We start from the raw sequence: 15,694 nt of genomic DNA, 5'->3' as shown, positions 1-15,694 counted from the left end.
TGAATGAGACAATAAAAATGCTTCAGAATGACCTGAATAGCAGTAGAAATGCTTCAGAATCTTGTTCCACTGACTTTCATTCAAATTTAAGAATGTTTTTAAAGTTACCATTTTGGAGATACAAGGTTTTAATGATATGTTTTTCTTGTTGCTTTTTATTGAAACCTTTCCAGACTGAAACTCCAATCCTAAAGGGGGGAATTCCACAGATTTTCCTAAATTTCTGCATAGAAACTGTTCAGTCAGAATTGTCCACAGTGGTGGTGATAGGAACCAGATCTCTCAAAGCTCCCTCACAAAAGGTTATTACATGAAATGGTAATGAATTCACTGCCTGAGGCCTGAGGCATTGTTTTATATTTGGCCTAAAAAAGATATATTTTTTAAATGAACTGATTGCGGAGAGACACGTTCAGGATTTTGTGGGAAATAAGTACTTAAAGAATACAGTGTTATATTTGTGTTGTACTCATGGCGACCCCTGGTTCCTATCACCACCAATGTAAAGAAATCAGGGTTAGTAATTCACATCAACTATGCAGAAATTCTGAAAAATTGGTGGAATTCCCCTTTAAGACATGTGCATATATGTCCCTAATTAATCTGTTCCTCACTCAGTTTTGTCAGAATTATTCCCAGTTCCACTGTGTTCTTTCTGAAACTGACAATATTCATAAAAGAGGTGATTTCTCCCTCTTCAGAAAGAGTAGTATGGTCACTGCCAGCTACAGAAAGAAAGAGCTGGGGGGCTTTGGGGGGACGAACTGTTCAAATTCTTGACCGGCTCTGTTTCCGATAAAATATTTGTTCACAAACAGCTTCATTATTCCTCCAGGCCTTGTTAAACATGCTTACATACGGCGATTAGTCTGGGTGTCAACCGGCTGCATGTCTCTGATGTGATCTGAGGCATTTCTCTCCCAGCTGTTGCTCAGATACTAAGCTCCTCTCCCTCAGTAGCCAAGCCTTAAAGCCTGTTCTATGCTTTAAGGAGGATCTGTAATGGAGGCCCACCGATGCATTAGGACAAGCGTCAGCACTGCGCTGCTCCAGCAGTGAACTGAAAACAGTGATGCATTGAATTGACTTGATTGTGTACATCATTTCCACATGAATAAAACATACAGGAGTGGAAACAAGACTTTTGCTTTTGTTATTTAATATACTTCCACTGTACGTATCCAAGGTGCGAAATATGGGGGGGTTCTGATGGGTCTGAGACCCCCAATTAACCTTTGGACCTCCTGAATGTCTGAAAATCGAAATTCTTGGGGGTCCCTGGAAATAAACTTGATGATGTTATGCTGTCTGTTAGGGAAAATTAGACACTCAAATACAAATTCAGAGAAGCTCATTGTTTATCTGCTTCACCCACCAATCAGATTCTGTCTTAGGTGTTCTTAAATAACTAGAGCTGCAACACTGCTCTGCCTCAGGGTGGCGCTGTAGTAGACTGGTTCACCCAGTTGGTAGTTCATAGCCTACATTCTTAAAAAAGACGCTTCTTCAAGGGTTCTTTAGTAAAGAAAATGGTTCTATATAGTACCATGAACTTTCAAAGAACCCTTTACATGATTAAAGGGTTCTTTGCATCATGAAATGTTTTTTCAGATTAATGGAGAATTTGTTACCCTTTTTGAAAAAGGTTCTTCTGTTGTTTCGATCTCAGGCTTGTTACAATAGAAGAACCCTTTTTGGTGCTATGTAGAACCCTTCTCAAAAGGCTCTATCTAGACCCATCTACAGCACATTCTGCTTCAATGCTTTCACGATGCAAAGAACCCTTTTATCATGCAAAGGGTTCTTTGAATGTTCATGGTTCTATGTAGAACCATTTTTATTAAAGAACCCTTGGAGAACCATCGTCATTAAGTGTGAATGAACCCTTTGCCTGGTTAAAGTGTTCTTTGCATGGTGAAATAGTTCTTCAGATTTATGGAGAATGTGCTATAGATGGTTCTAGATAGAACCTGTTTGACAAGGGTTCTTTATTGCACCAAAAAGGGTTCTTCAAGTGTTACGATCTCAGGCCTGTTACAATAGAAGAACCCTTTTTTGGTGCTATGAAGCACCATATATAGAACCATATGTAACACATTTTCCGTCAATCTGTAGAACCCGTTTATGATGCAAAAACCCTTTAATCATGCGAAGGGTTCTTTGAATGTTCATGGTTCTATGTTTTCTTTATTAAAGAACCCTTGAAGAACCATCATTGTTAAGTATCAATGAACCCTTTGCATCAATTTGAAGAACCAGTTCACCATGCAAAGAACACTTTAATCACGCAAAGCGTTCATTCACACTTGAAAAATATGTTTTTTCAAGGGTTCTTTAATAAAGAAAATGGTTCTGTATAGCACCATGAACACTCAAAGAACACTTTGCATGATTAAAGGGTTTTTCGCATCATAAACGGGTTCTTCAGACTGATGGAGAATGTGCTGTAGATGGTTCTATGTAGAACCTTTTTGAAAAGGGTTCTATATAGCACCGAAAATGTTCTTCTATTATAACAAGCCTGAAATCATAACAGTAGAAAAAACCTCTTAAACTAAACATCTTAGCTCTGTTGAAGCATCAGCTCTGCTATGGTGAGTGAATGAGTGACCAACCAGTCAACACTGGAGTAGTTGGAGCATGGGACCCCCCCAACGGCCAGGGGGTATTTTGTACGCTGCACATATCCAATTCAAATTTACATACATAATATCTTTTTGACTTAGGACAAATGAAAATATGAACAAAAATGCATGCATTCATAAGCGTAAACAGAGATAGATTAAAAACATGAAATTGAAAGGGAGGAAACTATTCAGACACCACAAATGAATGACAGTTCCATGTTTCAAAGCCACTGTCGGCAGTCACAGCTCTGAGACGAATACAGTAAGAAGTAATGGGCTTTTTGCAGCACTGTGGTTCCTTTTCTCTCAGCAAACCGTCTTCAGTTCCTTAAGGTTGCAAGGGTCTCTCTGATGGACTCAAAACCCTTCAAGCACCGTCAACTTTTTTAGAAACCAGGTTTGAGTTATTTTGGCTGTATGTTTAGGGTCAATTAGGGTTGAAACGTCTGTCGCCTCCGGGACATCACTCCCTTCACGTTCCCTTCAATGACACGTAATTGCAGAGAAGCAGCCCCCTATTATGATGCTCCCACCTTCATGCTTCACTGTGGGTGAACTCACACAGTTCATTGTTTGAAAACAGTTCTGATTTGTCTAAATGTTTAAGTGCTAATTTCGTCTGCATCGCTGTGCTTCTTTTTGGGTTTTGCAGTGCGTGAAAAAAGGTTCTTCAAGGGTTCTTTAGTAAAGATAATGGTTCTACATAGAACCATAAACACTCAAAGAACCATTTGCATGCTTATAGCATGATATTGACCACAATGTGTTGTGTATAGTTGTATATAGAACCATTTTGACAATGGTTCTATATAGGACTAACAAGTGTTCTTCTACTGTTACAATGTCAAGCTTGTAACAATAGAAGAACTCTTGTTGGTGCTATATAGAACCATATTCAACACATCCTCCATCAATCTGAAGAACCATTTCACCATGCAATGACCCCTGTAAGTGTGCAAATGGTTCTTTGAGTGTTTATGGTTCTATGTAGAACCATTGTCTTTACCAAAGAACCATCTTTTGAAGAGTGATAGGAGTGAACTTTCCTCTTGCATGTTATGAGTGAGCTGCATTGACAGGGGTGTTTATGGTCTTCCCTGTTGTTCTATGGCCTTTTTTCCATTCGAGTGTTGCTTAATAATGTTCTCTTTGAGAACGTTAAGAAGCTCCTTCACTGCGTGAAACATTCCCATCCAATGGTAAAGTCTTTTATAATGACATCAGTTGCAATTTAACGTTTCCATTTTTAGTTTTGCAGCATTACCATGGAGAACTTGATTTGTTTATTTTTAACCATTACATAAATGTATACTTTAATATAGTGTCTGAATACTTTTTTCCTTATCAATTTTGTTTTTTTGAACGTATCTTTGTGTGCTTATCAATATGTACTTTTTTGTTTGTGAGTCAAAAGACACTATATGAAGTGGATGTATGCACTGGAAGTATATTATATAAGACCTATTATATAAGATCACTATTTTGCAAGGACTGCTACCTTTGTTGCTACTTTTATTATGAAACAAATCTGTATTTTTCAGTCAAACCCATCTCTGTATTGTATAAACAGTGTTCTGTAGAATCAAGTCAATTTAAAAAAAAAAAAAACAACTCAAATTGTATTGAATCTTATGATCTTAAATGATCTTATATGATCTTAAAATGGAGCAAATTCAGTGCGACACCCTTTTGTCAGTGTAGCTACTGCTTAGTCTCAGTTTGGTTTTAATTCGTTGTTTGGTCCATGGGGATTATGCTTCATACATCGTCTAATGTCACACTGTTGAAGGGTTCGGGTTGGAGAGAGAGACAGATGGCTGTGCTGGAGGTGAGACGGGCCTGTTAACTATGGCATTTGTTTTTCATTTCACAGATATTTGTAAAAGTGATCAGACGTTACACCAAAAACAATAGGATACCTTTTTTTAAAAAGTGTTGTTGTGGGTTTATCTTATTCTCAGATAGATTGTTTGATGCCAGTGTAGATTTTTAAAAAACGTTTTTGATGTATTGTTATACATTTCATGTCAATAAATAATCATGTGAGGTGGAATAATGATGAAAAAGTTTTGGCTGCTTATGAATTGAGCTTTTCGTACGAAGCCCTGGAATGTTTGCATTAAAACAGCAAGAATTGCTGGAATTTGCTAAGCTTTTCCTTTTTTTCTTTTGAAAATAAAATATTGGTGAATATATTAACGGTGGACTTCGCTACTAATTATTTATTAATTTACTTAAATCATCATATTGGGTATATGTCTAATTATGATGCTTTTGTGTTTGTAAACACCAAAAACAGTCGTAACTCATTACATCTCCTTTTTCCAGCTTCTTTGTATTGCTTAGACCTAAACAGGCTGTTTGTGGTACTGTGCCTTTAAGACTGATGTATGTAAATAACCTCTGTTCTGATTGGTTACTCTGTATTGCACCTTATTCAAAAAGCAGGCCAAGCTAAAACACTCCTTATGACTTCAATGTCAGTGGGCGGGGCTAAACTGCTGTAGGATGAATAGGAGGATACATGTATGTAAATATGATGGTTTTTATGACATGACCAACACAGTAAGGTCAAAATGGGCAGATTTTGCAGCTTAGTTTCCATAGATGGACTGAGATGTTGTGAAACCTTAACACTTTATATACAACATCAGACTTTTATTTAAAAATAATTAAATAGTTTAAAGTTTTTTACCATCATATCAGCCCTTTAGTGTGTTTACCTTTTTTTTGGGACAATTTGTGTTGATCTGTATATGAAAACACTGTAAACACGATAAAAATGAGGAAAAAACACTTAGTAACACCTGAACAAATATGGTTGTTCGAGGGTTCTTTAGTAAAGGTAATGGTTCTCTTTAGTACTAGGAGTTCTATATAGAATCATTTGCATGGCTTAATGGTTCTTTGGTGAAATTGTTTTTCTATAGCACCAAAAATGGGTTCTTTTATTGTTTCAAGCTTGACATTGTACCAACAGAAGAGCCCTTTTTTGTGCTAAATCGAATGATTTTCAAAACCATACATAACACATTCACCATCCATCTGAAGAACCATGCATTTCACCATTTAAGCTTGAAATGGTTCTATAGATAACTAATGGTTCTAAATAGAACAATTCTCTTTATTAAAGAACGCTTCCTTAAAGAACCATCTTTTTTAAGAGTGTAGGATAATGCTAATTTCTGCTGCGCTATGAGATTTCTAATAGCATGTTAGCGCTAAGCTAATACTGCTGCACATGAACATTTTTTGGATGTTTTGGTTCTTTGCATGGTGAAGTGGTTTTTCTGTGGCACCAAAAATGGGTTCTTTTATTATTTTAAGCTTGACATTGTAACGACAGAAAACCGTTTATGGTGCTACATGGAACCAACTATATACAACACATCCTCCATCAATCTGAAGAACCATGCATTTCACCATACAAACAACCATTTAAGCGTGAAGTGGTTCTATAGATAACCATTAAATAGAACCATTCCCTTTACTAAAGAACCCTTGAAGAACCATCTTTTTTAAGAGTGTAGGATAATGCTAATTTCTGCTGTGCTATGGGGTTTCTAATAGCCTGTTAGCACTAAGCTAATACTGATGCACATGAACATTTTTTGGCTGTTGTAGATTAAACACATCGATTTAAAGCTCGTAAAAAGACATTGCAGGTTTTGCTTGAAGCTTGTAAGAGATATTAATATATATATTTTCCTTAGCAGTTTTACAGGGACTCTCTCAGCAAAGAGCCCCACAGCTGCTGTTTTTCATTCCAAACATCTAACCGAAACCTGGTTAGACTATGGCTCGTATTCACAGTCAGTGATGTATCTAGAACTTCCAGAAAGGCCTAGAATGATGGATCTTCTTTGGAAATTGGTCCTATTGTACATTAAAACGGGATTATTTGATTCCACTGTCACTTCTACTTGACGTCGTTGGGATTAATCTGATGTAAGACGCTCGTGTTAAGAGGTCAGTGCTTCCTCACAGCAAAATAGAGTGAAATAAACTATGAAAACAAAACAGAAACCGAAGTGAAAATGGCAAAAAAGGCAACGTCTACATTTCATGATCAAATTTTGTTATCAAACAAAATACTAACTAAACCAGGGGTGTCAAACTCAACCACTAAGAGGGCCACATTAAAAAATCTCAACAAATCGGTGGACCAGCTGTGTGTTTTTGTATTTTTACTGATCATTTTGTCATGACCCAAACTGGCCATTGTTTGTTCAAAATGTGCCAAAACTACAGCGGCAAAAAATAGACACTGAATACTTGAACGATTCAAAAATAATTTTAGATAAAAAATAATTGTTTTGTATAAAATAATAGACTATATTAGCTTATTAGCTGCAGATTTACTGTTAAACCTCTTTAAATGTCCCCAAAGTACAGTAGGTTTTTCAAAACTGCCCATTCCCTTGAAATAGACACCTGGCTTTTTTTTTGTTTTGTTTTTTTTGTTTTTTTTTGTGGTGCTGTCACATAGATCATTGTTGGGGAGGGGGTGGGGGCACACATTACGTTGCAGTGCATGCTGGGACTTGTAGTGCAGCTCATGGTGAAATGGGCCACTATTAATAGAAAATTAAAATAATTTTGTGGGCTGAATTCGATTGTGCCACGGGCCTGACTTGACCCTCTGACCTTGTGTTTGACACACAGGAGCTGGACATTTCGTTCTGCATACACATATTTAGGTATAACACGTTGCATTGTTATTGAGGAAGAAACCAATGGGAGCTTGCTTGACTATATCTACCTAGATATCACTGAGAAAACAATCCTGATTGGACAGTTTTGGCATTTCAAGATTTTAACCCTTTTGTTTCCAATCGAAACTTAACAATGAAAAATAAACAGTTTCTGTGGTATTTCTGTTACATTAAAATGAACTAAAAATTACATGTATTTTTTATCTCACAGAAATTGTCACTTTTAAACAAGATGGTTCTTCATGGGTTCTTCAGTAAAGAGAATGGTTCTGTTTAGTACCAAGAGTTCTACATAGAATAGATTGTATACTTTAATGCTTCTCTGCATGCTGAAATGGTCCTTCAGATTGATGCAGAATGTATTGTACATGGTTCTAGATAGCACCAAAAAGGATTCTGCTTGTCACAATAGAAGAACCCTTTTTGGTGCTATACAGAACCACGGCAACACATTCTCCATCAATCTGAAGAACCATTTCACCATGCAAAAATGCTTTAAGCATGCAATTTCATGCTTAAATGGTTCTATATAGCATTCATGGTACTAAATAGAACTGTTCTCTTTACTAAAGAACCATTGAAGAACCTTTTTAACGAGTATAAAAGGCCCTGAGCTACATTTTCCACTTTAACTACACTTAAATTCCACTTTGTACTAAAGTGCAATGAGGAAAAAAGCTAAAAAGAATCCAGTACAACTGAGTTGAATGAGCTAATAGTTGAGTGTGTTTTCCATCTAACAGTGTTTCTTTTTGCCAGATTGAGCTCCAGGAAAGCTCAGTATTGACAATAGAGACTGAGAAAGCTTGGCAAGCACTCTAACTTCAAACTGTGTGTGTTGCCACTGTAACTATGAGCAACCTTTCAGAGCAAATCCTCTCTTTTTCCCTTTCAAATGATTTGTATAATCTCCCGCCTTTCACCCAAACACCCCTCTCCAGGTTTAATATCTGCAGCCTTTGTTAAACGGTCACGGCTGTGGATTGATGGTCAGCCCTACCTGTAAACACTGGAGTGACCCCTGGCTTTTCTGCGGCCTCAGATGCACAGCACATATAGACGGCCAGCGTTAAACCTTTTAAGCTTTACAGGCTGGATTGGATTTGTTTGGTTTGGCCCATTAAAACATATCCCCCATTAACAATGCAGCGTAATGAATCCTCCCTCACGTTCAGGATGTTAAGGATTGATGACTCTGCATTGTTTTTGCTGTTATCTGTGCTACACATGCTGGCAAAGTGTCATGACTCACGACCCTATTCACACAGACTGGCCTGGGCCTGCTTCGTTTAACAAGGCCATGCTCCAAAACAGACGGCAAGGCCTTCCACTGAGGCACACTCAGCTGGCATATGATCATTTATTTTTATCAGAAGACAGTGACATTAAAAAGTGCAGCATTAAAGGGCAGTTCATTACAGCTATAAATGTAGTGAAAGAAGCCACGATTAATAGGATGAAGCCACAAATCATACAGTGCAGCGTAAAAGTCAGAAACCACCCTGTATTTATTTAACTTCCAATCAAAATGGCTATTACAAGTTATGTTTGTCAGCATTTGGAAAAAAAAGAAGAAAAGAAGAAAACATATCTTTTAAGCAACACGATCCTTTAAGCTATTTTTCAGGCCCTTTTTCTTAAAAGGGAATTCCAACATTTTTTTAAAAAATTCGGATTAATTCAGTCCTTGAGATGTAAACAGAGTCATTCAGAGCGATTAGATATGAAATGGTTCATTGTAGCGAAAGTTGTGGAGTCAAATGTCTTTACAGTGGTGGTGATAGGAACCAGGGGGTCACCAAGTCCATAACATAAATATAGACATTTTATTTACCATCCAAAACCACCAGTGAACCTACATGTGCCTTCTGAGTTTTTATATGTGAGATTGATGATGGTAAAATAGTCATCAGTTTGAAAAATAAGTTTTCTTTGGGGGCTATTTTGCCCCACAACGCCTGAAACTGTGTTTATCTAGAATAAAGAGCCAGGCGGACTCGGAGCAAACTGTCTGTCTGTGTTGAAGCAGAATCACAGGCAGGGTGGTCTACACAGCTATCGGTGGCTTCTGATATCAAAACATCAAAGAGGGCATGAAGTTTCACAGGCAGTGAGAATGATGATCAAAACGATCCACAAGGAGATGGGAGTGAGTGGAGCTCCGGCGCCAGTACAGCAACCAAGACCCCAACGCGTTATGGCAGCCCCCCTACAGTTAGAACCATAAACACTCAAAGAACCATTTGCACATGTTCAGGGTTCTTTGCATGGCGAAATTGTTCTTCAGATTGATGGAGAACGTGTGGTATATGGTTCTATATAGCACCAACAAGGGTTGTTCTACTGTTACAAGCTTGACATTGCAACAGTAGAAGAATGCTTTTTGGTGCTATATAGAACTTTATCCTCCCCTTTTTTTCTCAAAATATTACGACTTTTTTTCTCGAAATATTACGACTTTTCCACGAAATGTTACGACTTTTTTCTCGAAATATTACGAAATATTACGACTTTTTTTCTCGAAATATTATGAAATATTACGACTTTTTCTCGAAATAGACTTTTTTCTCGAAATATTACGAAATATTACGACTTTTTCTAGAAATATTACGACTTTTTTCTAGAAATATTACGACTTTTTTCTCGAAATATTACGACTTTTTTTTCTCGAAATATTACGACTTTTTTTTCGAAGTCTGCTAACAGTTTTCAGTGTCGGCGCTTCATAAAAAGGAGGACTTTTATTCTGAAAAACTGGCGGCCATTGTGGAAGAAGCATTGTCACTCCGTTCACTGCCCGGTGAGTGCAGGCGTGCTGGACCCGGTGCTGTCCAGGACCAAAGACTGAAAACGGAGAACAAAGGGACCTGAGTCGGCTGTCCGGCCCTCTCCGCTGGAAAGATGTCCTACTGCAAAGAGGAAGGTGAGGTTCGGTTATGAGTCGGAGTGAAATCAGCGCTTTCTGCTGCTCTTCCTCCGCCAATGTCACTGAGCTTTAGCCTCTGCTAGCCCGCCATGTGTTGATGTTCCGTAGATTCGGTCCGAGTTAATAATTCCGAGTTGAACTGATCCTGGTGTCCGATCTGCGTGCAGCGCGGTGGATTTTGGAGTAACACCTTTTCCTCTGCTGGTTCTGTAGTTAGAGCTCTGCTGAAAGTCGGTATCTCCGGGTTGACTTGGTTATCTGAGTGTCCTCTTGGTCCTGAGGTCACTCTGGTGTGAAATGCCGAAAGGTCAGTTTCTTTAGTGACTGTATGATCATGAGATTAGTACTGATAAGTATGAAAAGTATGGCGTCATCGCGGTGTCTGTCGCTCCTCGCAGGTAAAAATTCGAGGTTGTGTTTCTGGTCTTCTGTCTGGTAGGTTATAGAAGTCCGTTTCCGCCACAGGAGAAGAATATATAACCATTTAGTCATAATAATGACGGTTTTCCATAATTATGACTTGGCGTCTCATAATAATGACTTACAATCTCATAATAATTGCTTATTATTTCATAGTAATGAGAAAATGTTCTCTTCATTACGAGAAAGTAAGTCATAATTATGAGATACTAAGTCATAATTGTGAGATGTGAAGGCTTTATTAAGAGATGTCAAGTCATAATATGAGATGTTGAGTCTTTATTAAGAGATGTTACGTCATAATGAGATGTTAAGGCTTTATTAAGAGATGTTAAGGCTTTATTAAGAGATGTTAAGGCTTTATTAAGAGATGTTAAGTCATAATATGAGATAGTAAGTCATGAGAAGGTAAGTCATTGTTAAGAGATGTTATGTAAATTTTGAGATAGCCATTATCATGAGAAAGTAAGGCATAATCATGACATGTTAAGTCATTATTATGACATACTAAGTCATTATTATGAGATACTCCGTTGTAATTATGGAAAAATGTATCATTATTATAATTTATTAGATGGACATATATATATTTTTTTCCCAGCGGCGGAAACTGGCTTCCATAGTCTGGCCGATGAGTGTACGTATGTGTAGAAGTACTGCAGGCTGGCACCCTCAGTTGGTGCAGACAGTAGTGAAAGAACTAAAGTACTGACATATAATTTATGATTGTACTGAAATAACTAAAGTAATAAAGTATTATTTATTCACCTGCTTCAACTGTTCAACTAAATGTAAAGAACAGCGAACCGTGCAGGAGCTCCAAGACCTCCAGGACTGGAAATGGCCCACCATAGAGCTTCTGCATAAGATCAGACTTCAAGCAGTTTTGCACTGAACCCTGATTAGTGTTTCCATAGAATTATTTCCTGGAATTGCTTTGGTTGAATGTTCCTTCTGTCTCGTTTTATAACAGGTAAAGATCGCATCATCTTCGTGACGAAGGAGGACCACGAGGCGCCGAGCAACGCTGAGCTTGTAGAAGACGACCCCAATGACCCCTATGAAGATCATGGTTAGCTCGTCATATGACGTTAATTAATACATTGGTGCAATATGATATGATAAGTGGTCACTTTTTTTGACATATTTCTAACTATTTACAGATACATATGATCAGTGTCAGCACAAAACATTGCATCTGCCTTTTTGTAGAGTTTGAAAGTGCAAACTGACCTTTACAAAATATAAAAATTTCCTGATTAATAGAAATTCTCCATAATGACTTGGAAAAAAGTTCCCGTGTAAAATTACACTAACCAAGGTTTTGTCACAACAGTGATGATATGAAATGTAGTCCTAGGTTGAGGCAAAATGGCCTGTAGATCAAATCTTTACCTAATGACTGATGCTAAAATGACAAGTTAGCAGCTTATTAGCATCTAAAGTTTCATAATGCTAATTGATTTACCGAACTTTTAATCATTATCAGCCATCAGGAAGCGTTAATCTTTTATATCTTAGACAGCTACTCTGTTAATGTCCATTAAATGAGTTTTTTAAGGAATACTAGCTAAAAATAGTGCTAAAAATAAATGAATGAAAGCTTCTGACTGACCAGCATGATCTAAGATTCGTCTTGCTATAATTTGCCCACCTAAATTTCATTCATTATAAGCGTTTTTGGAAGAAATGTTTATTGAATCTTTATTTTATAGACAGCTGCACTGTTAATGTGCAGAAAAATAACCCTTTAAAGGTTTCTATTAGGTTTCATAATGCTAACTGGTCTAAGTTTTATAATACTGATGAATTAATTCAGTTATATGATATAAAAGTGAGTGATTAGTGTAATAAATGCTGACCAGCCCTCACTTGTTTTTAGCATTTTTGTACATATTTTTATTAATTGAATTAATATTAATTAAGTTATTTAATAGCATCAGTACCAAAAGTGGGTGGTTTTATTGGTAATGTGACTTATGCGACTCCTCTAGGTCTCATTCTGCCCAACGGGGACATTAACTGGAACTGCCCGTGTCTGGGTGGCATGGCCAGCGGCCCCTGCGGTCAGCAGTTCAAGGACGCCTTCTCCTGCTTCCACTACAGCAAAGAGGAGGTGAAGGGCTCCGACTGTGTCGATTATTTCCGCAGCATGCAGGAATGCATGCAGAAATACCCCGAACTCTACCCGCAGGAGGACGACAGCGAGAGCGCCCCCTCTGGAGGGGCCGAGGCGGTGCCCACCGAATCCACAAGCACTGCCTCCGCATTCGTCTCTGTTCCTGCCTCAGAGGAAGCAGCAGTTGGGACAGAAAGCCCAGCTACCAGCTAATATTACCAGCGCTTTTACTTTCGGCCTCTTGATCTCAATCACAAATACTCTTTGAGTTACACAGAGAGACACACGAAACTACACAGACCTCCCTCCACCTCCCCTCAGGATACTGAGAAGAGGAGGAAGCTGCTGAGAAACGTTCAGCTCTCCCTCAAAGAGATGAAGACTGAGAAATATAACGAAATTATACTATAGAAGGGTTATTTTTGGATCGATGACTCTTGCGATGCTTCCAAATCCTGAGTCATGAGGTATAAACACTGTAGGAGTGAGAGAGAACAGTATGGAGGACCGATTAGCCTCTGATGCTAATCTGGTAATCAATATTAATATAAAATGGGTTACATATGCACTGCATTTTTCACAGTTTACCAGCTGAATTTCACTGTTTGATTAAGTTTGCTCGATAAAGCGAAGGTCGTTTCTGCATAGTCCGCTCTAAAGCGCCTGTCTCCGCTAAGCTTGAGTGTTATTTTTGTACTTTTGAGTGGTCTCTCTGTACGTTAGAGGGCTCATACTGCTGAAATAACATGGCTTTAAGGTTAGCATATTGTTGCTGTCTTAATAAAAGCTCACATCTACCCAAATCAGCCTTTCAGTAGAGGTGAATTCACACAGGGCATGTGCACATCTGTCTTTTCTTAAGACGGTAATGACGGGTCACAAAAGGGTCTATATTTGTTGTTCTTTGTGTCCTTAATTAGCTTCATCATTTCATGACCGACACTTCCAATCCAAAGTTTAGAATCTCTGTTTTCATTAGCATAACGTCTGCAGATACGTCTATAAAATTACTGAAATATGATGCTCATATTATATAAATTTCAAAAAAGCTGTAAAATTTACATTTTTGATGAGTTTATTAAGTTATATGTAGGGCTGTCATTATCAATTGTTTATAATCCAATTATTATTTTCATATATATATATATATATATATATATATATATATATATATATATATATATATATATATATATATATATATATGTGTGTTTGTGTGTGTGTGTGTGTGTGTGTGTGTGTGTGTGTGTATATGAAAATTATAACTACATACATTTGCATTTCCGAGATCCTGTTGGTGTGGGTTTCCTCTCTTTCAATGATACCCACAAGCAATTTTAGCGCTAATAGCTCCCCCTTGTGGAGACTGTTCAGACTGCTGAACTTAGCTATATAGTGGCCTGTTTACTACTCAGCTTGCAAAGTAATCACTAAGCCAATTCGTCAAGGATGTACATTCTATTTTTTCAATCGAGTAACCAGTTTTAATGGAATAATCATGACAGCCCCTCTTTATAACAAAATGAATATCCAGAATGCCTCATATTTGAAAGTGCTGATCAAATAGCTATTCATAGGAATTTTAGATCAAGAAATTACTATAAATAGATAATTACAGTTTATTATTTAACAGCTTTTATTATGCCTTCTTTTCTTGTTCCCAAAATCATTTCAACTGAGAACAAACTATCAATGTATGTTTTGGTGTATAGTTTAACATTTCAATCCAAACTATAGAACTTATTATTGAATAATAATGGTTAATATGATAGGTGATAGGTGATAGGTAGTGTATGTCATGCACTGTGTAGAGTGTATGATGTTACTCTGTTCCCCAAATCACATTATTCAGATGTTTATAATTAGAGTCATGTGTATTAAAGAGATGAGGGTGTTTGAGTGCACAAAATGAAAAGCCTTGTAATTGAATTGGTAATCATAATGACTATGGTGGTCCGAGGTGAAACCATAAGAGCCGTGATTTGTTTCTGTTCAGAACTTTTCTTTCTGTTTTCTGTCGTTATGCTCATAAAGTGTCTCAGGCCTCGCAGCCTCAGTGTCAGTCCATCAACCATGTTAGTCCTTAATTTGAAATCATTCAAATAAAAATCTGTTTCATTTTTCCTTGTTTGGCTTTAACGTCCTCAGTCAGACATATATGACCAATAGTCTTCCTCAAAGGGTGATTCTACCGATTTTTCAAAATTTGAACACAGTCATCCAGAGTAGTTTGCTGTGAAATGGTTCATTGTAGAGACTCAGATTTCTTTACAGTGGTGGTGAATGGAACCAGACATCACAACATCTACAACATAATCATTTTATTATTTTCTTTCAGGATTATTTTGCTTACAACACCCTGCATGTGTCTCTCCACCAGGTTTGGGTTTCAAAAATTACATTTCACTCCAGAACCTTTTCGAAACTATTGGGAAACAATGAGTGCGTTTACATGCACTTAATCCGATAACTGCAGAAAATCAGATTTTGTTAGTGATCCGATCAAAGCGTTTACATGCACTTGAGTAATCAGATAATGGGGAAACTCCAGGTCTACATGAATCAGAAATCTGATTATGATCGGATTATTGAGTGCATGTAAGCGCGCTCGCTGACTCAGACATCAGGCATCGTATTTGTAAACTTGTAATAACTTTCTGTAAGGGGGCTTTTTAAAGGCGTTAAACTCTTCAGATGTCTGGTTCCTACCACCACCACTGTGAACAATTCTGAAAAATCAGTGGACTTCCACTTTAAAGAGTAAACAGTAAACACTCATGTTTAATGCGGGCTGTTTCTGGGTCAGTCCATCTTTACATTAACCTTCAGGAAGCTCTCCTTCCCTGAGAAGCAGCAGTGTATCTGTTTATGGTATCTTCTACCTGAT

The 15,694-nt window shown here is 37.5% G+C and overlaps 1 protein-coding gene across 1 annotated transcript; it reads left to right on the top strand.

The window, feature by feature from the left end:
- Positions 1 to 10,106: 10,106 nt before the first annotated feature.
- Positions 10,107 to 13,964, top strand: chchd4a (coiled-coil-helix-coiled-coil-helix domain containing 4a). The gene is made up of 3 exons (XM_036560107.1): positions 10,107 to 10,265; positions 11,662 to 11,760; positions 12,683 to 13,964. Exons 1-3 carry the CDS (start codon positions 10,244 to 10,246, stop codon positions 13,018 to 13,020), a joined length of 459 nt encoding a protein of 152 aa, XP_036416000.1. The 5' UTR covers positions 10,107 to 10,243; the 3' UTR covers positions 13,021 to 13,964.
- Positions 13,965 to 15,694: the final 1,730 nt, after the last annotated feature.

This window comes from Colossoma macropomum, unplaced genomic scaffold, assembly GCF_904425465.1.
Source record: "Colossoma macropomum unplaced genomic scaffold, Colossoma_macropomum, whole genome shotgun sequence".
NCBI classification, from domain to species: domain Eukaryota; kingdom Metazoa; phylum Chordata; class Actinopteri; order Characiformes; family Serrasalmidae; genus Colossoma; species Colossoma macropomum.
Note: the sequence above shows the minus strand (reverse complement) of the source record. Positions and strands in the feature narration are given on the sequence as shown.